Source organism: Nematolebias whitei, chromosome 8 (assembly GCF_014905685.2).
Source record: "Nematolebias whitei isolate Nwh7 chromosome 8, NemWhi1, whole genome shotgun sequence".
Taxonomy (NCBI): Eukaryota; Metazoa; Chordata; class Actinopteri; order Cyprinodontiformes; family Rivulidae; genus Nematolebias; species Nematolebias whitei.
Window position 1 is genome coordinate 8,394,981 of NC_056505.1, and position 24,039 is coordinate 8,419,019.

General features: G+C 38.9%; 1 protein-coding gene across 1 annotated transcript in view; it reads left to right on the plus strand.

The window, feature by feature from the left end:
* rtn4r (reticulon 4 receptor) overlaps positions 1-22,572 on the plus strand; it is a 66,186-nt gene extending 43,614 nt beyond the window's left edge. The window contains exon 2 of the mRNA XM_037680881.1: positions 20,545-22,572. Within this exon, the coding sequence (XP_037536809.1) occupies positions 20,545-21,926 (1,382 nt within the window). The 3' untranslated portion in view covers positions 21,927-22,572. The remainder of the gene's footprint in view (positions 1-20,544) is intronic.
* The last annotated feature ends 1,467 nt before the right edge of the window (positions 22,573-24,039 follow it).

The window sequence follows — 24,039 nt, forward strand, 5'->3', positions numbered from 1 at the left end:
ATGGTGTGTTAAACCCTTCCCACATTCTAAACAATGGTTCTAAACTCTAAACGCTCTTAAAGAGCACAGAATGTCATAATTTCAGCTCCCAGTCTTCTCTGATCTTTGCCACCTGCAAGCGCTCTTGGCCACGCCCACTTCTCCGCCCTGCATGGAGATCAGCTGCAGCAGGAAATTTATCCTGCAATATGGGCTGCACAAATGTGCAGCAGGTGTTAAGTAATTTAAAATATTTTAACAAAAAATGTCATGCTGATTGTGCGGCTCATCCATCAGTCAATTGTGTGTTACGTCCACTCCTATTTTGAAAAACTGTGATGAGCAAATCCGCAATAAACGAACCACAAAGTTGCAAGGACTACTGTACAGGCTTGCAATAACACAAAAACAGTAAGAACAGCTGATAGTAACAGTAAGTAGAACATTACTAAACTTTTCTGAATAAAAAACATCATGAGCTTCTGCTTAAAGGAATCAACAGACGGCCACACGAAGAGACTGGGGCAGGACTTTCCACAGCCCGGGGCTACGGCCTAAAAGGACAGGTCACCCCAAGTTTTAAACCGGGTCTTAGGGACCTTTTAGGAGGTTCAGCGCCATAGGCCGAAGGGTGCGAGCTGAAGAATAAGGAATCGACATTTCAGTGATGTATTGGGGGGCCTGTCTATTTAAAGCTCTATAAGTCCAAAATAAAATTTTTAAATAAATTCTTAATTTGACAGGTAGCAGGTGTAGTGAAGCTCAGCTGTTCTATCTAGTTATCTGACAGAATGAGTGAAAAATGTGTGGGGGAGGTTATGTTTCTAGATATTGTGTAATTGTTAGTACAGCTATCAAGCTCTCATCTGCTTTTTGAAAGTATCTGAAGGGGCGGGGGGTGGGTGGGGGAACTAAACTAAAAATGAAACAACAAGAAAATGTCTCTTTTTTTTTGTTGCTCAGTGCTTCACTCGGTTACCCGAGCTGCCTGCTGTGGCTGGAAACAATTCTAAAACTAGTGAGACTGAACAGAATGAGCTAAAATGCTCCGCAGAGTTAAGGGGAAACCGTACAATAGTGTGATGATGCGTTCACATTTTGCATTGTTCCAAAATATTGATTTTTATTTTCTCAAATAGCCAGTTGATTTGTTTTGTGACAGCCCATCTGTTCTACTTCCAGCACATTTAGACACCCATGATGTTCCCTACTCCAGCGAATAAAAAGTGTGTGCATGGTAAGATGGTTTCTTGTTCCATGGCATATAGACACAGTAGACAAAGCATTCCGAGTGAAGATGAGTTCAGTGGTTTCTGTGGTGTTCAAATTTGCAATTGCTGGTAAAAAGAAGGAGAAAAAAAAAATTATGTGTTCCCAATCTCGGACAGGTGGAGGTGATTGCAGATGACACATTCACAGCCAGTCTGCGTAGTCAGCTGGCCAATCTAACAGTGCAATAATCCAAAATAGGAGAGGTCTGAAGAAGGTTAGATGAACCATTATGGCAGTAAAAATGATGCCAATAATGGTTTTGTCTCATGAAGTATTTTCAGGTTCATTTTCACCATCTCACCCTCAGGCAATGAAGGAATTTGTCATTCATTGCATTTTCACATGAATGCTGCTCAATATAACACTGTCCTACACAGAACAGCCACTGTTGCATTACCCTGGAGTTATTAACATGGGACTTGTTTCTACTTGGAGTGCAAGGGCTTTGCAAGGTTAAACTAAACATACAAGTAAAAAGGCAGACCAAATCATGGATTTTAATGGGAATTGCAGATACCCTCTGTTTGTCCATTATTTTGTCTAGTGAGCTGGATAAGTGGAAAAATAAGTGAGGAATAAACTTCCATTTTGGTCGTTGGCTGCGTTTTGACTCGGGACCCGAAAGTCCCCAGCCATTCCTACATGTTGTGGTGTCTCTGAGCAAGACACCTGATCCCTAATTGCTCCCCAGGTGCTTACATAGCTGCCCACTGCTCCACTTGGGTGTATCCCAGGTATGTTGGGTTAAATGCAGATAACTAATTTTGCCAATGTATGAATGATGACAACACAGCACTTGTATAGGCATAAAATGATCCCTAGAAAAAATTGGGTTGCATCATAAAAAATCGAAGATCCCTGCTGCCATATATGTCCATGTGTCCATCATGTGAACTGGATAACTTGGAGGGGGATTTATATTTTGGTGTGCAGCTAAATCTATGCATAAAAAGTTCACTAGACTATTGGGATGTCAATTTTCCAAGATAGCCACTTTCATTATCCAAACCCTTCATCAACGGGGGACACTGGCGTACCACATGTTTACTTTTAAATTTATAATCAACATTTCTTGTACAGAAATAAATGAATATAAATTGGAATGAGGGACAAAGGTTTCAAAAATTGTAAAATGAACTGCAAAGAAGATAATTTATACAAAACACCTGATAATCCTTGTCACTACTGATTAGACTAGTTGGGGATAAGTCTGCAACCAGACCAGATATAAAAAGAGTTTCAATTAGTAGTTAATAGATAAAAATCAAATATGACAGAACAGCTAATTCAACTACTTAACATAACTTTGGCTCAACATTCCTAATACTTGTGTTAAACAACTGAACTTAAAGCAAAGAATGACTTTGTCACTTAATATGTACATTTTTATTTGGAAAGCTGGAGTGAAAAACCAACAAAGACAATGGGAGAGCATGCAAGCTACACAAACAGGCTTGCTTTAAAACAAGACGCTTTTGTCCCCTTAAGTTTAAAAAATGTATTTAAACATAAAATATTTTTTTATTTAATGTTTAAACTAAATCCCCAAAATGTGTTGAAATATAGTCAAAGATATTTCAACGTCAAATTAATTTTATGAGAACTTTATTCATTCAAAGGATCCAGAAGCATCTCTGTAGACAAGAAGCAAGACAGAAAATCATTGAGTGTTGGAGTCATTGGACATCAGCACACTTAAAGCAGACATAACTCTGCTGTGGAAATCAATTCATGAGCTCAGTAAAACTTCTGCAAAGCGTTTTATTAAACAGTTTCTTGCTGCATCAACAAATACAAGTTTAAACTTTAGACGGCTGAAAACTCCATAAACAAAAGAAAATCAGAAAAATTACTTTTTTTTTTTCCTCTGGACCTACACTCATGTAAAATGGATTGTCAATCTGAAATATCTTTTTTTTTTTTTTAATTATTGAATGTTTTTACCCTCAGGCTAAAGTGTTAAGGACCATCTGGCAGCTAAACATCACACTGTTCAAAAACAAGAGAAACGTGGACATCTGCAGCGTGCTAATAAGACTGCATCTTCTGTAGGAGTCTGCATAGTCTGTCATCTAAGCTGTGTCTGTACCATGGATGCCTTACTTTTTCACTTAATGAAGTTTAAAAACACATTGTATATCTTTTGATCAGAAGCTGTCACCAACTTCAATACATTTTTAAATGAGACGTACTGTAAACAGAACAGTGGACTGTGGAGAAACAAACTCTGCAAAGCAAATACTGTAAGTGCTTAAGTATAGTCCTATATTTTTTGCCATATAAGTTGCACCCTTTTGCATAAATTTGCAAGTCCTACGACTTGAACACCGAAGCAACTAATATAAATTTAATTTTTCTCATATTTATAACCCATTTTTTGACTTAGCTCTGACTATTTCATTCATTCTGACATGGACAATATTGAACACTACCATTTTCGACTAATATGGCAAGCGAAGTGCCTCACTAATGGGTAAAAGTGGTATTTAATGAGACACTTGGCTTGCCATAGAGGCCACCATTGTCTTGCCATAGAGGCCACCATTGTCTTGCTCCGGGACTTTGGGAGCAAACGTCAAATCAGCTGCATTTTGCCGCGCCGCCCAGGCGAAATGCAGCTGATTTAGTCCATTTATTAAGAAAACAGTTCAACTGAGACACACCTTTACTATAATGTCGAGCAAACAAATAATTATTTTTAGGTGGTTATCTTGTTAAATTTCGAAGAAAAACACAGCGAGTCATCCCTCTGCACGCTCCTGCAGCCACAAATCAATTTTTGAAATGCAGCCGATTTGACCAATATAGTGCATTTATTAAGGAAAATTATATTTGTATATTTGATTTTAAGTGTTAATCTTGTTAAACTCTTGTTAAAGTCCTCTTGTGCACACTCCTGTGGCTGCCAATTGGCAGCAAATCGATTTTTTTGGCACAACACCAGTCCACGTTTCCGGGTGGTCAGCGGTGCCGCATAATAGATGTGACACATGGCGAAGAGACTTATTTATGATTTGTTTTTGTTTTTTCCCACTTTATTAGACATTTTTGAACTGATGCGACTTATACAGCGGTGCGACGTGTACGGCGGCAAGTATGGTAGTTAAAGGAAAAGACAGTAACATATTCCAGTTCTAACCTTTTAAAAATAATCATTATTAGTTTTTGATTTTCTTATAGATGCTCTTTATTACCCAGCAGTTCTCCAATAAACAATTTTTGACCAAGTCTAAACTAAACCCACGGTTTGGTTAAGTGTTTATCTGTCGTATTTTTCTCCAGCTGTGGCTCTAACAAATGCAACGCTTCATCCAGAGATAGTTTTTCTTCACAAGTGCCAGTTCTAAGTGGGGCACTGCCAGCAGGAATTTAGTAGTAATGAAGCTGTCAGAAAAAATGTTGAGAGGATATTGTTACTCTACTTTCAGGTCTGAGAAACAAAGTATACCATTCTACCAGGCTTGAGCTTGCCTACGGCAAAGACGTGCTGGAATCAAGTAAAATTACATCCAAGTGTGTCATTATCCAATGTTTGCTGCCCAGAACATCTCGATGTGTTTTCTCATCTCTAAATGTGCAAACATACGCAGGACTTCCTGTAGATACTGTTACTGCTCACTCGCTTCCCAGATTGCTCTTTACATGACGAGGTGTTAAGATCATCTGAAGCTTTCAGCCAGTATTTACCAGATCCATTATCGTTCTCAAATACTGAGTCATTTGACCATATTCACACACTTGGCAGCAACATAGAAAACTGAGTCAGGTTTTGATAGAGGTGGATTCCACTTTTTGGAATACCTACATTAGCATTAGGGTGACCTGGTGCCGGTCTTTTGCATGGAATTGCACGCACAGTTGGTGTCCCACAAGGCTGTTCTACCGGGCAAATGTTTTTTGTAAGATTTCATACATAACTTAAAAATGCATAGCAGACAGCCATCCAAGGAAGGCTGTGTCAGTCAATATTTGCATACATAAGGGTAAGTAGACGTTTAACTCTTTAAATAGGTGACATAAATGTGTACAACTTAAACAATGTACTTTTTGATGAAATTGAATAACTACCACAAAAATGGTAAAAATTACAACCTGTGCTTTTCTGCTGAGACAAAAAAAACTTGAAATAACCAAATGGAAATACCTGATTTTTTTCACACTTTAAACCTAAAGGGAAAATAAAAACAAATAATATACTTTAACTTCAAATGGAAAGTGTATTTATATCAGTACACTTGGCCTATTTGAGGAAGTGTGTTAATTACTATGAAATCAAACTTTTTACTTGAGCTCTCATAATGTTTGTTCACCAACTCAGTAACATTCAAGGTTATTTGTTATTTACATCATATGTGGTACATGAGGTGGAGCAAAACTGTGTACACAGGGTCCCAGTTACATCCCACATTAGCAAAAATATAAAGTGTGAAAAGAAACAGTAAATAGGGATCTAAGGTGTAAACTAAAATGAACGCCAAACCGTACGCTAAAAGATCTCAGATATATGTCAATCGCTAATAATGCAGAACAATACACTGAACAGCAGCACGAACATGAGTCTTTGTGGGTGGATGAGTACGAATGAATGAATACAGCAGCATGAAATAATCAGCAACATGAGATCAGCAGCATGGATAATCAGCAGCACATATCAACAATCAAAGTTGCATTACAGTGATTTTTTTTTCCAGTGATAATCCTGATTAAGGATTTATGAGTCTAACAGCTTCAGGGTAGAAGCTGTTCCTCAGTCTAGTGGTTCTACGCTTAATGCTCCTCAACCTCCTGCCTGCATGCATAGGTTAGTCTGTTTTCCAAGCAAGACAATGTGCAGACAATGATTGTGGCATTAATGCTGTGTTTGCCAACGTTTGAGGTTTATGATGTTCTAGGTCTATGATGATCTCAGTAACTTTTTTTTATGAGAGAAAGATGTTTTTTTTTTGTTTGTTTTCCCCACAGTATAAATGTATTTGTTTCACCAAGATGGGTTTTCCCATACTTTGAAACAGACATTGTCCATCGAGCCCTCGTGGCTCAATGAGACTAACCTGTATAAAGAAAGGTTGAATGAATTAGGGACACTCTGCTGTGGACTTTCCAGAACTTTTTGTTCCTCCAATCATTTCCCAGCTGTGTTGGCAGCTCATAGTGACCATAAAATAAATGTAAGAATTACTTCATAAGTTGTAGATGTTTTAATACTTGAACAAATGGAACCTAAATGCTTGCCCAAGATGTTTAGTTAAAAAAAAAGACTATTGGTGCAACTGTAATAGTTAACTTTGGGGTTTGACTTTTGACCTGCATAAACATTTATCCATCCATCCATCCATCCATCAATCAGTCTATTCATTAACTTTTATCCACTTCTTCCCTTTCGGGTCGCCGCGGTCACTGGTACCCATCTCCAGCAGTCACTGTGCAAGTGGCAATGGACACTTTGGACACATCACAAGTCCATTACAATGCATACACATCTAAACTGAACTATTTAACTTTTTAATGAAGTAATTGAAACAGCCTGAACATTCAGAAAATCTTTCCTCTTTTTACAAATGCGTCTCACAAACTGTGACATTTAAGATGAAGCAATCCAGGATGGAAACGCCAACAAATAGTGTAATTATTGTGCATAAAACTGACACATACTACAAAACAACTGCAGCTCTGAGTTCTGCAGATACACTTGGGATACCTGATACCATACGTAAGTTCACTCTAAACTGATATAATGCTGTTACCCTCTGCCTGTTGGTTCTCTGCAGAATATATTTCTACTCAAATCTTGACAATTGCTTTATGTTAATAAAAAAAAAGGAGAAGGATGTTGTAACACCTGTGCTAAAGTCTCCCCAAGAGCTGAGTAACCCCGAGACACATGGGGCATGTACTTTAGCAGCTAACCTCATTTATTTCCTTTCCGGCCATGTGTAGATAAGATAAAACCTTATGCACTCTGTTAAGCAAAAAATTCTTGGCTGCACTACTGACAGCACAAAATTTAAATAGGGCATTCTGAATCATTGGCCTTCTTTGGCTCGAGGAGAGCATCTCCACACCCCCACACGCCTGCATTATTTTCAGCTTATATTATTATGTTGTGCATATTACACAGTTTCACATGCTGGAATTGTCCGTGTCTGTGACACTTGGAGGCGGGCATGAAGTTGGATTTGGACCATTCTGCAAAACCTCTCGGGTAGTCTTGATTCCCAACGCCTTCCATGGAATATTTGCAGGCTGCAGCAGCAACAAGGAGAAGCACTTGGTTTGCTGACAGCTTTACAATAGAGTTGTGCAAAAATGCCATTTTTGCTTCCAAATCCAGTGACACTCTCAGCAACCACATGTAATTAATTTACTTTAGTTGTGCTGAGGCATAACTAACTCTGTTTCAGCTGTAACTAATTTATTCTAAATAAACAAATCAAAATTTGTGGTTGCTAAATTGATAGATAGAAGTGGAATTTGGTTACACAGCTGAAAAGGCAACAATATGTTCTGCTAAACTAAAATATGTCTTAATTTGTGATATAACAGAAAAATAACTACTTAGTGTTTTATGCTAGAAAACGGCCTTTTCCTCCCATATATGTTGATTATGAAATTAAAATTTTGAGGTTTATGTACCCAGTTATTTATTTATGCAAAACCCTAAGTTGGTCTTTATCTTGATCAAATGTATTCTGTAATTATTTGGTGTACAGTAGGTTCATCTGTCTGTAATGCATTTATAATTAGTAAAAGTTTTACAGAATCAATTAAATAAATCCTTGTCTCTAACCACAGTTTGCTGTTCCATCCACAAATTAGTTGTAGAACAGTGAGTCAACTACTTACAGCGCTTTCATACAAAAAAGAAGCAAGATTAAACATTTTTTAGAAATCTCATGGTCGTTTCTGGTCCAAAGCTCATTTAAAATGGACGGAGGCAAAGTGGAAAACTGCTCTGTGGTCAGATTAAAAACAGTGACAATTATTATTTTTTTAATGTTATATCCTTTATACAAAACAGGAAAGGGACTGTTCAGCCTGTTATCAGTGCACAGTTCAAACACCAGCCTCTCTGATGGTATGGAGAGGCATTAAAGTTTATTGCATGAACAACCTACAGATTTGGAAAAGCACCATCAATTCAGAAAAGTATGTACAAGTAGTAAACTTGGCCCTGTCACAATTGTTTTGAGATGTTTTGCTTTCATTTGAAGAAAAAAAAAACTTTCTTAAAATAAAATAAAATAAAAAATAATAGTAAGATACAATTTCTTAATATTTCAGTCCCTTTACTTTGTTGCATTTGAATAAAAAAATGGGTTTCTGAGATTTGCAAATCATTGCAATCATACTTTAGTTACATTTTACACAACACTTTAACTTTTTGGGGTTTTTAACTTAACGGTTTACAAAGTCAGAGTCAGAGTCAGAGTCAGAGTTTCTTTATTGTCATTCGCACCTCATGTGGTACATGTGGTGGAGCGAAATTATGTACACGGGGTCCCAGTTACATCCAACAATAAAATGTATAAGAAAAACAGTAATGACATCTAAGATATGAACTAAGAAAAACATCAACTAAATATACACTAAGCACTCATAACATAAAACATTGAACATCACCACAAACATGAACATGAGTCTGTGAGCAGATGTGCACGCATGAACACATCAACATTGAAACAGATCAGCAGCAACATGAAACAGATCAGCAGCAACATGATATGGTTTTTCACAGTGATTATTCTAGTTAGAGATTCATGAGTCTAACAGCCTCAGGGTAGAAGCTGTTCCTCAGTCTAGTGGTTCTACACTTAATGCTCCTTAACCTCCTTCCTGAGGGGAGTGGGGCAAAAAGTGTGTGTGCTGGGTGGGTGGGGTCCTTCATGATGCAGGTGGCCCTCTTCCTGCATCTGGAGGTGTAGATGTCTGTGATGGTGGGGAGACTGACTCCAACAGATTTCTGTGCAGCCTTCACCACTCTCTGCAAAGCTTTTCTTTCTGCAGCTGTGCAGCCTCCATGCCACACGTTGATGCTCGAGCACAGGATGCTCTCCACTGCACACCTGTAGAAGGAGGTGAGGACTGAGCTTCCCAGACCAGCTCGCCTCAGCCGTCTGAGGAAGTAGAGTCTCTGATGAGCTTTCTTGATCAGGCTGGTGGTGTTGTTGCTCCAGCTGAGGTTGTCATTCATGTGTACACCCAAGTACTTGTAGCTGGAGACCACTTCCACCGCAGATCCTCTTATGTTCAGGGGGGTGTAGGTGTTTTTGTTCCTTCTGAAGTCCACAATCATCTCCTTTGTCTTCTTCACATTGATGTGAAGGTTATTCTCTTTGCACCAGCTCTCCAGGTGTTCCACCTCCTGCCTGTAGCTGGACTCATCATTGTTTGTGATGCATCCCACCACCGCTGTATCATCTGCAAACTTTACAATGTGACAGCCTGGATGGGTAGCTGCACAATCATATGTGAGCAGAGTAAACAGGAGGGGGCTCAACACACATCCCTGAGGAGAGCCAGTGCTGAGGGTTATGGTGGAGGAGGAGACGGTGTGAAAATACTGCCTTTCCTATAGTACTTTCACATCAAGCGTATAATGAAATACACATTTTAGGAGAACCAATTTTTATTTGTGCAAGAATATTAACAAATTGAAGAGACTGAGCTTATAATACAGCCAGTAAGTGCCAATAAATCACAAACGCTTGAGGACATGTGTTTATCTTGCACCTCTCCCAGCTGCAGTGGCAGTTTGCAAATGTTCAGCCCAACACAGTCTTGAGTGATAACCCGCTGAGTGATGATGAGCAGCTGGGAGGTCAGTGCATCATTGAAGGGTCGATGGTAATTTGATGGCAGTTGTTGAAAGAGAGAACTCCTCACCTCCACGTTCCCTTCCAATTGCCTGCCAGTCGAGAAGGGATTCGATCTGACACCCCTCTGATTGCAAGCTCATTCTCTCACTGTCAGGATATTGCCAGCCCACTGCCTATTGTTACTCCTGTCACTTCCTGGTACGTTGACACAACCACCTATCTGCCTGTAGCAGCTATGCAGAGCCAGCAGTTTGGTTTCATCTTTAGAGACCGGAGACTTTCATATATATATAGGCTCATTCATGTACACCTATGCATGCTATTTCTTCACACACAGCATCACCTGCCTCTGTTTTTCCTTCTGCCTTCCATCCTCCAGTTTCTTCAGTTATTCATGAGCCATCTGTTTGGGCAAGGGCTGTGTCAGAAGTGTGTCAAACAGGACCTCATCTGTCCCTCCCGTTCGTCTTTTAATTGTGTCCTTGTCTGCCTGCTAAAGCCAACACTGATACACTTGCAAGACTCCACGATTAGCCGGAGGGGGCCCCCAGCTTACGTTTCTGGTCCATCATGTCCTAAATAACTTGTTTGATCTGATGGGTGCATCTTTATTTAAGATCATGGCATCTGGTTCATTAATTTTGTAAGGATGAGCACAAATCTGTCTTTGTGTGGCTGTCTGTGGGTTTGATTTGTGTGTCTTTAGGGAGGTGGGTTACAAATCCAGCTCAATATTATAGAATCATAAGCGGTTCAACCTACTAATAAACATCAAATTACCTAATATAGGTCAAATATGAATGTTGAAATTTACACAAATTATTGAAGTACTTCTAACTCTACTTGCAGTATAAAAAGGTCAATGTGGATTTATTTAACACGACCTTTTCCACATAAATATGCCCTGCCGACCAGTCCATCTATTCAGAGACATTCTTGAAAATAATATGCATTTTTTTTTCACTCCATATAAAACTTTTCACAGACTCATGAAGGAAAAAGTGGTTCAAAGCCAACTTTAATAGAATATTCTACTGGTTTGGCATGACGGTGTGACTGCAGGGTACCTTGTAATTCCTTTTCCTCCCAGAAAAAGTATCAGAATCTCCACAGGAGTGAATGTAGCGGGATGTAAATTAGAGTGCACTCAAAAGGTTTGATATAGACAAAACTGCATATTAATTCTCAAAATATGTCACATTTTTAGTAAATTGCAGAATTTTTATCTTTCAATTTAGGGTTGTACATGATTTCAGTTGAAAATGGATAGATTATGTATATTTTCATTAAAAAAAAAGACAAAAGTAGTACGACAATTTATTATCGTCAGTTTGTACCATGAACTTTGACCATAAACAGTGGAAATATATTTCAATTCAACCTTTTATTTATACAGTTTAGTTTCATTGAGCCTAGAGGACTCATTTACAAGAGAGACCTGTTGTTAACAAAGAATGATGACAACAGTAGACAATCTTAAAAAAAGGCATATAAATTGAAAATAAAAGGTATACAATGATGTTTTAAAAACGACAACAACAACAACAAAAAACAACAACTACATTATAGAGCGATATAAAATACTAAAATTAGGAACATGTCTGCATTGATATGCATATACTGTATATCCATATTGTGGCAGCGTAATCAACATTTTTGCCTAATTATTGCAAACTTTGGAAGAATTTCATTTTTGTACCATGGTTTGATTGCAAGGGAGACAGAATTTGGATTTAATTTTGGTTTAAAAAAAAAAAAAAAGTAGTGAAGTCAGTATCTAAATTTTCTGACTTATCACCCTGAACATAATGAAAAGTTATTGACTTGGTCTTCGTTGACATATTCCCTTCAATTATTAAGAAATATTGTATTTGGGGAAAAAAAAAACAAAAAAAAACTTCAAATCTTTTTTTCTTAATTGTACAATACTTTTTTTTCTTGAATACTTTTCTAATAACTTATTGTTGTGACTTTCTGCCCTTTCTTCTGAGCTTTAAAAGTTACATTAACTTACAGCTGCACTGATTCAGCTACAATTGAACTTCTCACAGATTTCATAGCTTATGCATTTTCTCTAAGTTTTCCATTTGAATCTAATATAAAAACAATGTATATATGTGCAGATGGCTTCACACTAGATGCACGGCCTCACAGAGTGGAATTAGGACTATATTAAATGATGACCTGCCTCTGAGCAGTACAATATATAATTTCACAAAGAGGCCAGGAGGTCCCCTGTGGAGAATCTCTTGTTTTGTCTTTGACAGAGACATCACCTCCTCTCTGGGAAAAGACAGACATGTTAGCGGTCTCTGTCCAATCCCCAACCCTTCAAAGGAAAGCCACCAAGATGAATCTAAGGCCCTCTGAATCCGTTGTCCCAACATGCCCTCTGTGTTTGCTGTGGGGGGTTAAGTGCAAAGAAAACCAATTTAAATGGATGCTGTAGTTTAACTATAGGACAAAGGAGCAAGGGCGGCATGATGGCTCAGCTGGTAGAGCTGTTGCTTCTCGGCGAGAAGATCGGATCAATTCCCAGCCCATTGCATGTCCTCTCTGTGCATGCGTGGGTTTTCTCCATGTACTCCAGTTTCCTCACACAGATCAAAAACATGCATGTTAGACTGATTGGTAACTCTGAATTATATATATATATATATATATATTTATATAGTCCCTAGGTGTGAGTGAGAGAGTGAATGGCTGTTTGTCTCATTTGTCTCTGTTCCTGTGCTGGACTGGAGACATGTCCAGGGTGTCCCCTGCCTCTCACACAGTGATTGCTGGACATAGGCACCAGTGATCCTTGTGACCTGAAAAGAAAGAGGCAGGTAAAGGTGGATGGATGGATGGACAAAGGAGCACTGAGCATTTGTGTACAGATCCAGATATGACAGTGAAATATGCAAATGAGTGAGGAATCTGGCTAAGTGATGCAATGATGAGTAAACAAAGCTGTCTGCACCCACTCGTTCCACTCATGTTGACATCTTTATGATTTTCCAACAAAATATTGTCTACTCAAGGACAGTGACATTACTACATTTGGACTAAATACACAGTTTCTTGTATTTATCAATCTACAGCACTATACCTAATGTTAAGCGTGTTTTAGAGAATGATTTGTTTTCTGAAAATCGTGTGTGTGTGTGTGTGTGTGTGTGGGGGGGGGTATTCAGGTATCGACAAGGGACTGCAAATCGTCCTCAAGGCACACTCTTGTTTAATTCAACAAATATTATCTCTGCACTGATCTGAATGAACACATTGTTTTTGCCGTCAGATTTATCAGGAATTTTGCAATTTTAATATGGCACAAGTCTGTAGCATGAAGATGTGAGGTCATAGTTAGAAGAGCACATCTTCACGCTACAAGTCTGACTTGCATACGTTTACATAAAAATGAGCAGGCATGATTATAATGGGCATTATTTATGGAGCAGCTGTGGCTGAGTGGTTAGAGCAGTTGTCCTTTAGTAGGAAAGTTGGGGGTTCGATTGCACCAGCAATAACATGCTGAAGTGTCTCTGGGCAACACAGTGAACCCCTCATTGCCTCTGATGTGTCCCATTGGTGTATGAATGTGATCTAAAAAGCACCGATTAGTTATTGTAAAGAGATAGTATTGCTGTATGAATGAGTAAATGAAGGCACAGATTGTGTTGTAAAGCACTTTGAGTATCTTGATAAGATAGAAAAGTGCTAGATACAGTAAGTGCAGTCCATTTACCATATTGTGTCAGTAGTATGGTTTCCTTTCACAGACCAGACCAAAATGTATGCATGTTTAGTAACTGTCAGGTTTTAGTGAGTGTGTGAATGGTTGTCTTGTCTCTATGCTGCCCTGTGGTAGACTCATCAGTCCTGGGCATATCTCGTCTCTTACGGGACCACTGGGGAAATGCACCATCCCTCCCACAACCCTGCAAAGAAGACAGATTAAGAAACTGTAGAGATGAACAATAACTGTCTCATTTTGGCATTTGGTCTAGTTTTCAGAGAAACGACTCATTAAAACCGTGTGTGACAAATTGACCAAACATTACAGCCTCAGTGTTTTTCCTAGTTATCAACTGCAGTGCCAAATGAACAGAAGTTAACTTTGAAGTATGCTGTCCGCTGTGGTTTGGGTTAAATTCAAGTCTACATTTTCACCTCTCACACAATCAGTGGTCAGTAAAAAGATGAAATTGTAGAATGTGTTCCCAGCTGTAGCGACAGATGACCTGTTTTTAGAGTTGATAACAGCATTGCTTGCTACTATAAGTGCTATAAAAGCGTTGCTAGAGAGAGCCCAGATGGCTCTTTTCCATTACATGATGGAGCACAACTCTACATTACATGGCTCAGTTTTACTCAGGTTTTTATGGTTTTCTATTTTAGGTAGTAACACATTTCATATGTTTATTGAATCCACTTTAGCCAAATTCTCTAGTGAACTAAGTTAACAGTAAACAATACTGTGAACGAATTTCTGACCAATGATTGATTGGTCAAAGACTATTCTTGCTTGTGGGATAAAAATCAGTGTCTCTACAAACCAGACCTTTTTTATTGCCTGCCACTGAAAGCAGAGCGGTGATAATGTGTTTGTCTGTATGTGTGTTCATTTGTCTGTAGCATTTGCTAAGATCTGGAGAACCACTGAATGGATAAAGATGAAATTTGGAAAATAACCATTGGCTGCACATCTACAGCTGAATACCTTTTCGAGTCTACTCCTTTCAAGGTGTCCGTCACAATGAAACAATGTTATCAAACGCCTAAATGACCATAACTCGGTCAACGTTTGGGGAAATTTAGTATGGTAGTAGCTGAGTGATTACCCTGACCACTGACTGATCACCCACAATATGCTTTTAAAACTTTTCACTAATGGAGTCAACTGTATCTGTCTATTGGCATAAAAAAACATGAACTTTCAGATGGATTTTAATGAAACTTATTGAAAGTAATCATTTGGTCTACAATTGGGCAACAACTAATTTAAGAAGGCTGCCAGAACCAGTTGCCTTTAGGAATTACAAAAAAAAAAAAAATGTCTAACTCAGCCAGTTGTTGGATACGAAGCCTAAATTGTTTTGGTAGTAGCTAAACATCATCACCAGACACTCAAAAATCTAGATATTGAGCTTTTTTCTGCTTAAAACGGTGAAATAAATTATGAAACTTGTTTGCCTGTCAGCATAATATCATATAAACCCTTAGCACAGGTGTTTTTAAAACTTACCAATTGGTCATCAACCCAATAAAGATGGCCATTGCAGTTAATTGACATTAACCAACACAAAAAACAACCATACATTTGATAATCATTCTGATACTGAGCTAAAGTAGTAGTAGTAACTGAGAGTCATCCTCATCATATACTGAGTACAACAAAAAGTACACATTTACCTAAAACTTTGGCTTTAACTGTTATCATCCACACTCACTATTCACAAATCCACAGCAAGTAGTCAGTGGTTGTACATATGCATCTGAGAAACAGTTGTAGTCAATCAAAGTCAAGATCGCCATCATAGCAAGTCAACCTTAACTAACACAATCATGGTTTTAACTCTGTTACTGTTGCAAATATTGAGCTAAATTCAGTTTGGTAGCTGAGAGTCATTCTCGACACACACTCATAGCACGAACATATCGTGTGTGATTTCACAGAACAAACGACTGTAAAACAAACATCAGAATATGTTCACAGATCTTATGACCAAGTGAAATCTAACTCAAAAATCACTTTCATTCATCAAAACAAAGAGCCAAAACAATGATTCGTCATCATCCTGTCATCTGTTAAACAGCCTGAACAAGTCAAGCAATAACACTTTTTAACTCCTGATCATTTTTGTGGCTAAAATATTGTTTAATAACCTATATTGTATATATTGTGATGAAAGAGGAAACTGTTCAAATTGATTTTAGCAATTTTGTTTTGATTAGTCAGGCAGTGGGACTTAAAAATCATTATTTGTCCAACCATATGTTGTATTGTAAATAAGCCCATCTTGACAAAAGTGTTCTAGATCATGTATTTAGATCTAAAGAGAGTAAAATAGTAATTTAGAGATGCCTGCCTGATCCCAGAAATAACAAGATTGCTGTTCTGTTTGTTGGAGAAAAGAAGCCCCTGACAGATTCAGCTACCACTTGAAGCCATGTTTGACATAAGAGAGAGAAGATTATTTAAAATCAAACCTGGCAGTAGTGAATTTCACCATTAGGGAATATAGTGTCATATTTGCCATGTTATGGTGTTTTGAGCAAAAGCCACTTGTAAAAATCACCAAGCAAAAGAATAAATGTAACTTTTGACTCAGCTGGATAAGAGACTGTGGAGTAAATTGTAAAAAAAAAAAAAAAAAAAACTTGCTATGTGACATTGTGATGTCAGGTATGTGACTGTGACAAACTGAATGCATAAAAGTCAAGATGCCATGACTGGCAGATTTATTCTTGTACCGTCTGGTAACGTCATCAGTGTGACGCAAATGTGAAGACGGTTAAAAAGTAAAACGAAATATTGTCAAGAGATTGATGACATCAGGGGATTAGGCTGTTGTTCAACAGATGTTATTAAATATGCGGTATGTTATGCTGAGAGCAGAGGAAACTTTGCTTTTACATGCAGCGTTTGGGTGGAAATAGCCTGTTAATGAACAGACAGCAGGGAGAGAAAAATATGGACGGCGGCGGAGGAGATACACGGAGCATGCGGTGAGGTAAAATATTGCTATTGTTAGGCAGCGCTGAAGGAAAAGTGCTGCGATGCAGAAAGAGTGGAAAGTCCTGACAGCTTTCCGGTGGCAGTCTGACGGCTGAGCAGGGAGGTTGGAGGAAAGTGCAGCAGAGGGCTGCTGTCAGGCCACACCAGAGCTCCGTTTAACAAGGTCCAGAGATGAGCTGCACCACAACACATTGCAAGGGAATGAGAGGGGGCCATGCGGGGATGTAGGAAGAGATGAGTAAGGCTCATGCATTTTTCCACACACTCACCACCTGTCATGCTTGCAACCCAGAATTTCCTACATGTGTATGGGAGCAGAAATTGGAAATCTTCTGTAAGGACAGCTGCTGAAGAGGATTTGGAGATTTGGAGGGTGTCTGTCATTATATGATGATACCAGACACCTTTATCTCTACACAAAGAATGCAACAGTAGATAACCTTCATTTTTCACTCAGTGTAATGTCAGCAGAGATTCTTCGTGTATGGTTACCCAGCTCATTTCAAATTAGCTGTGTTTAGAAAGCCCATCTGAGCTGTAACAGAGGACATGCAGATATGTTTGCAAATGGCCTTTCATCATAAAAAAAAGAAGAATGCCTTTAGGGTAAACGCATGTACAAGTCTCGCTCCGAGTGCCACAACACGTCTCATAGATCCAGAATTCATGCTGCTTTTGGAAATTGGAAATCTGTTTTATTTATTTATTTTTGCCTTAGCCAACCAGTAATGTAGCAGTGCACAATAATATCCTTTCAGGGTCTTGTGAAAAACATTGTCAGGATTTGTACAGAAGTTGATGAAATGCAGTATATCAAGAGTACTTTTGTGGTATGGGAACCAGTGACCCCTGCAACCCAGAACAAAAGAAGCAAGTAGATATTAAATGGATAGATGGATGGCTGAGGGAGTTATGGAGTCATAAATTTGATAATTTACACAAGCAATATCTATCAGAAGCAGTCTTTCAGGATGTGATAATCCTAGCAAGTTAAAACGTAGGCAGCATTTGTTTTCCTGGGAAAAGAGTAAAACGTTTTCAAGAATACTAACAGTTCAACTTGCTGTGCTTCTCATAAAACCTAAAGTTGAACTCGTGACTGAACAAAAGTCTTTACATTTTTAATGTTGCCTACAATGAATGTAGAATTCAGACAATACAAGTGGCTTTACACATTTTAAACCAATATACAGAAAATGATTCATGATGTTGCCACTGATGCAAAAACAGCTTTACATGTAAGGAATAATAATGAGTATTTCAGAATCAGAATAAGCTTTATTATAATTGTACTGAAGTACAGTAAGATTATGTTTGTACAGTCGTCCAAAAGATTGGCAGTGTGCACGTTGCTGCCGCTCCTAAGAGCACAGCCCCTTATTCTTTAGATAGAAAAGGGGAAAAAGCCGTGAGGAGAGGATAGTGGTATTACAAAAAATATCCCTTCACACCTTGTCCTTGTCAGGACATGATTTAAAATGTCAACAAGACTCTACCAGCAAGCACATTTATAATAGTTTACATATGTGTTTGACGGCAAGATGGTGAGATTTGTTCATGGAGCACTTCCAGATAGCACCGTAGTCCTGATGAGATGTTTGTGTCAGCCGGTACTGCTCTGATAAGCATTCACAGAAGTTTGTGGGTGTGTGTGTGTGATAGACAGATCTTTCTTACGCTACACATATCCCAGGAGAAATTTAATAAGTCCGCCTGCTTCGAGGCCGAACGGGGACGTCTGATTCAGATAAGCCACAGTTGTTGATTTTTTTCAGGCAGACTGTTTTTTCTCGTCAGCCTTGAGTTCTGCTGGTAATTTTGATGATCCAAAATGGCCAGATTTGTGGGCATTCCACTGGTCCATGCTTATTAACCCCCCTCCAAGGTCGTTCCCAACATGCTGGCGAGTCCCAGAAGCCACAAGCGGCCTGCAATTCTCACAAATTGCTTCCATCTTATGGTTTAGTTCGTAAATCAGCTGATTTTGAGCGCACGAAGCATGAACCAAACCTTCACACAGGGTCAGCAGCTTTGCCATGGCCAAGACTGCTGCTGCGGTCTTCTTTAATAGCCAATAACATAGGTATCCACTGGTGCCAAAAAGCAGAAACCCTGCTATCATGATTCCAATAATATAAACATCTTCGGCATCCTCCTGAGACAATACGCAAAGGCACATCAGCTTCCAAACCCCCCACGGATCCATGACATACCCTGGCATGAGGGTTCTCCAGGACCCTGTTGCTTGGTTGAAAAAAAATTATCGATTGCGCTGAAAGTCCATCTGAACAGATCCATGACAGTAGTTTACGATTTGGAAGATGTGTAAATAGAAGCTCCGATACACAGACAGAGAGTAAAAAAGCAGGAGGAGGATGGGAGAGGAAAGGAAAGCATCCATCTTGCTCGAGAGCTAAACTGTATTTGAATGCTTTGCATAAAATTGGATTAATGTCTCAGTGGGATTAACCTGTATAAATAAAGGTTGAATGAATAAGCAAAAAAAAAACCACTTAAAAAAAATTGATCATAGGTTGAAGAGTTTGGATGAACTGTCACTACGATTAGCACATTAGTTTTTGAACTGTGGCCACGGATGGAAAACTTCTATGCTAGTTTAAACATTTTAAATGTATTTTTCTGGTTTCCATCTCGTTCTCTTGAAATTGTGGAGCTCAAATGAGCTATGGGTTTGATTGAATACTGCAATGCATGCTCATTTCATAAAAGCTTTCCAGTTGCAATGTAGCCCCCAAGCTAACCTAGCTTTATTGGCCTAGTTGATTAAATTAGAAAGATAATTAATAAAACAAAAGTCAGACTATGTTAATTATGATGCAGGACTAATGATTAATATAAACTTGTCAGAATTGTTTAAGGTCATAAATCAAATAAGATGTTGGGTCTTTTTTTTCCCCCCTCTTTTTGGACTCAAAGGGACTGCACATTTTTTAATTTGCAAATATAAGAAGCTTCAGTGTATTATTAAACTTTACAGTTGGCGAAGCCATCCTTTTTATGCAAATCATTTTAAAGGCAAGTTTGACCAACATGTATAATCTTTTCTCCTATTGCTTTTTGAAGCTTCCTTAGATATGTTAGGTCAAATGTGATTTTACCCAGACATTAAAACATGCGAACATTATGATGTAAAAAAAAAAAAAAAAAAAGACTGAACAAAAATCTTTAGTTTTAGTTTTATAGTTTTACTGTGAAAACTGCACCAGATTACCTTTTTGTTCTGAACCAGTAATCCTGTTGCTTGGCATTATCTCCCACCATGAGGTTCAATGTCGACTTCAAGAGCAATGAAACACCATTACTTATGTTTTCTTTATTAGATCAAGTTAATTCCATGTAAAAAAAAATAAAAAATAATAATAATAAAATAACCACCCACCTAATTGAAATGTGTCAGCAACAGTTAGGACCCCCGTTGTTTAAGATCCAAATAACATCATATCTAAAATGTGCTCCAAATGACTATTGTTTAAATGGATTACATTTTCAGTTTTTACATGCTGAACCTGCAGTCTTGCAGTGAAATGTTCTGGTTCTTGTTTTGTAATGCTTTATGCTGTCAACTATTTGAAATGCTTCAAATTACATGCTTTTCATCTTTTGAAAGATTTGTTTTATGCTTATTTTGCTCTGACCAAGATGCAGCTTTTAATTTTTTACATACTTTTGTAATGTTTAGTATTCAAATACATAATTAACTGATCTTTGTCTTTTTTGTGTGTGTTTCCGTAGGGGGGCGACTCCTTTTCCTGGTGATGTGGTTGAATCTATTCCCTCACACTGACAGCTGCCCAGCCAAGTGTGTGTGCTACAGCGAGCCCAGGCCCACAGTAGCTTGCCAACAACAAGAACTGTCTTTCATCCCAACTGATATCCCAGTTCGGAGTCAACGGATATTCCTTCAGAGTAACAACCTGACCTTGGTGAGGTCCACAAGTTTCAGCTCCTGCCGCAATCTTACAGTTCTTTGGCTCTACTCTAACAACATAAGCTACATTGAAGCTCGAGCCTTTTACGGCTTGGACAAACTGGAGGAATTGGACATTGGAGACAACAGCAACCTCCGCACCATTAACCCAACAGCATTTCGAGGCTTAACAAAGCTGCACACTCTTCGACTTCACAGGTGTGGCCTGTCAGAGCTTCCTGAGGGGATATTCAGAGGAATGTTTTCACTGCAACATCTTTACCTGCAGGACAATAACATCCTAACGCTGCATAATGATACATTTCTGGACCTTGCAAACCTCACTTATCTCTACCTGTACAATAATAAGATCAAGATGATAACCAACAACATGTTTCGAGGCTTAATCAACCTGGATCGACTGTTGCTACACCAGAACCGAGTTGTCTACGTGCAACCCAGAGCTTTCACTGATCTTGGCAAGCTAAAATCCTTGTTCTTGTTTTTCAACAACCTTACAGTCTTGACAGGGGAAACTATGGACCCACTAGTTTCCCTCCAGTATTTGCGCTTAAATGGGAATCAGTGGATCTGTGACTGCCGTGCAAGGACCTTATGGGAATGGTTCAAACGTTTTAAAGGTTCCAGCTCTGAGTTGGAGTGCAACGTCCCTGAGTTCTTGGCTGGAAGAGACTTGAAACGACTTAAGAGTGAAGACATGGAGGGTTGTGTGGAAACATCACCGATCCAGACCAACCTTTACAGCTCCAAAACCCAATCAGGAAAATTCCTTTCTACTGAAAGCCCTCTGGGTAATACCATTCCCATGTGTTGTTTTCGAGATAACGACAAGTCATCTATTCTTTCTGGAAAAAGTCGCCAAATCACTAACAATCCCCTTAAAGAAAAGGAGAACATGTCGAATACTAAATTCAAACAGCAAGAAAGAACAAAGAACGAGACTCAGATTAAGCAGAATGATAGTCCGCTGGGGACCTTGTCCAATAATCTGGGCAAGACTTTGCAAAACCTAAACCCTGATTTTATAGAGAATCCTGAATCATCTACAGCATCAAACAAAAAGACAAAAAAATGTTTCAAAAAGCCCAAATCAGACACCCACTGCATCAAAGGCCAAGGCTCTACTTTGCAAATTCTACACATTCTCATCATTCCCATGACCTGGATATCTCTAGCCATGTCTTAGGACTCCTGACAACACTTCGCACAAAGAACTCAAGAATGTTGAAGCTAATGACAATGATACAGAAGATCCAGTGATATCCACAACAGGCCATGACTGAAAACGAGGAGTCATGTTGATCCAACCTTGCTGGAGACAAACGATGATGGAAATGTAGGAGTACAATAAACTAAATGGATGCCTTTACAGAACACTACAAATCCAGTGTAAATATTGAATCAGTGCCCAAAATTGTGTGTTCTCTATGTACTCAGATGTACTGTGTTGAAGCCACACTTTGGAGACTCCTCCCTTTTCGTTCTCGGAAACTTTTACTGCTTAGACAGACCACTGGAAGAAGAAAAAAGCACAGACAAAAACACAACCTGAGAGAAACGATACAAGAAAAATAAGAGACAGAATGCACACAAAGAATGTTTTGGTCTGTTTTATGAAGAAAACCAATGTCTCCTTGTCAATTATTCAAAGACATGCATTTGTTGGGTACTGTTCTGTTTATTTTGCTTTATTTTCATGTTTATAAAAACAAATGTTTTGCCTCCCTGAATTTTAGTTCTATTTTCATGACAGAGAGGATATATGGGCAGCGTTTACAAAAAAGAAAAGCAAAAAGAAATGCTGTCATTTTGTTCATGGAGATTGCAATGGAACCATAGATATGCATTTTATTTTACTTGTGTACAAGTATGAATATATTATAAATAAAAGTTCTTATTTCATATATCTTGTCTGTTTGTTGTGATAATTCTTAGAAACTACTAACACTTATTTTACCCTCTATACTGATGACTTGCAGCTTTTTTTTCTATTTACCATACCATACCATACCATACCATACCATACCATACCATACCATACCACTTTATTTATAAAACACTTAAAACAGCAACAAGGCCAACCAAAGTGCTGTACAGACAAAACAACAGGTAACACACCAAGCAAAATACAAAATGAGGTAAATCAGAATTTAGACAAAAATGATGCAGATAATGACGACAAACCAGTGTGGAGCATACAGGATCAAAACACAGATCATATGGTGTTGAAAGCTATTGAATAGTAGTGAGTTTTTAAACGGGACTTGAAAACCGAGAGGGAGGGGGCCTGTCTGACAAGCAGAGGTAACTCGTTCCAGAGTCTTGGTCCTGCTACAGACAAGGCCCAGTCACCTCTGCGCTTAAGATGAGTTCCTGGAACTGTGAGGAGCAATTGGTCCGCTGACCTCAGGGAGCGTGGTGGGACATATGGTTGTAGCAAATCAGAGAGATGGGGGGGGCGACACTGTTCAGTGATTTGTAGACATACATGAGTATTTTGAACTGGATTCGAAAGTGAATCTGTAACCAGTGCAGTGAGGCCAAAACTGGTGTAATGTGCTCTCTTTTGCCTGTACTGGTTAAAAATCGGGCTGCTGCATTCTGGACCAGTTGTAGTCGTGCAATGGAGGTCTGACTGATACCAAACAGGAACGAATTGCAGTAATCAAGCCTAGATGTAATGAGTGCATGTATTACGGTCTCCAGGTTCTTTTTGGACAACATGGGCTTCAGTTTAGACAGCCGCCTCAGTTGGAAGAAGCATGATTTCACAATCATGTTTACATGATTGTTAAGTTTCAGGGAAGGGTCCATTATCACGCCCAGATTAGTGACTCTTTGTTTTTCTGACAGGGTTAGAGTGGAAAGGTCGATGCAGTGGTTTGTGATCGTGTCGTTGGGAGAGAACAACATGACTTCAGACTTCTTTTCATTGAAACTTAAGACATTTAAAGCCATCCAGTCCCTGATGTCAGCCAGGCAGTTGAGCAGCGGTTGAATAGAGCATGTACCATTGTGTCTTAGGGGGAAGTAAATTTGACAGTCATCGGCATAGAAGTGGAAGGGCATGTTGTGTTTCCGGAAAATAGCACCAAGCGGCAGCAGGTATAAAGAGAATAGGAGGGGACCCAGTATGGACCCCTGCGGAACCCCCCATTTAAGCTCTGCCTCTGCGAAACTAAAATCCTTGATGGAGACACAAAAGGATCTGTCAGTGAGGTAAGATCTGAACTAATTGAGGGCTGATCCTGTGACGCCCACCCACTGCTCCAAACTTGCAATGAGGATCTCATGGCCGA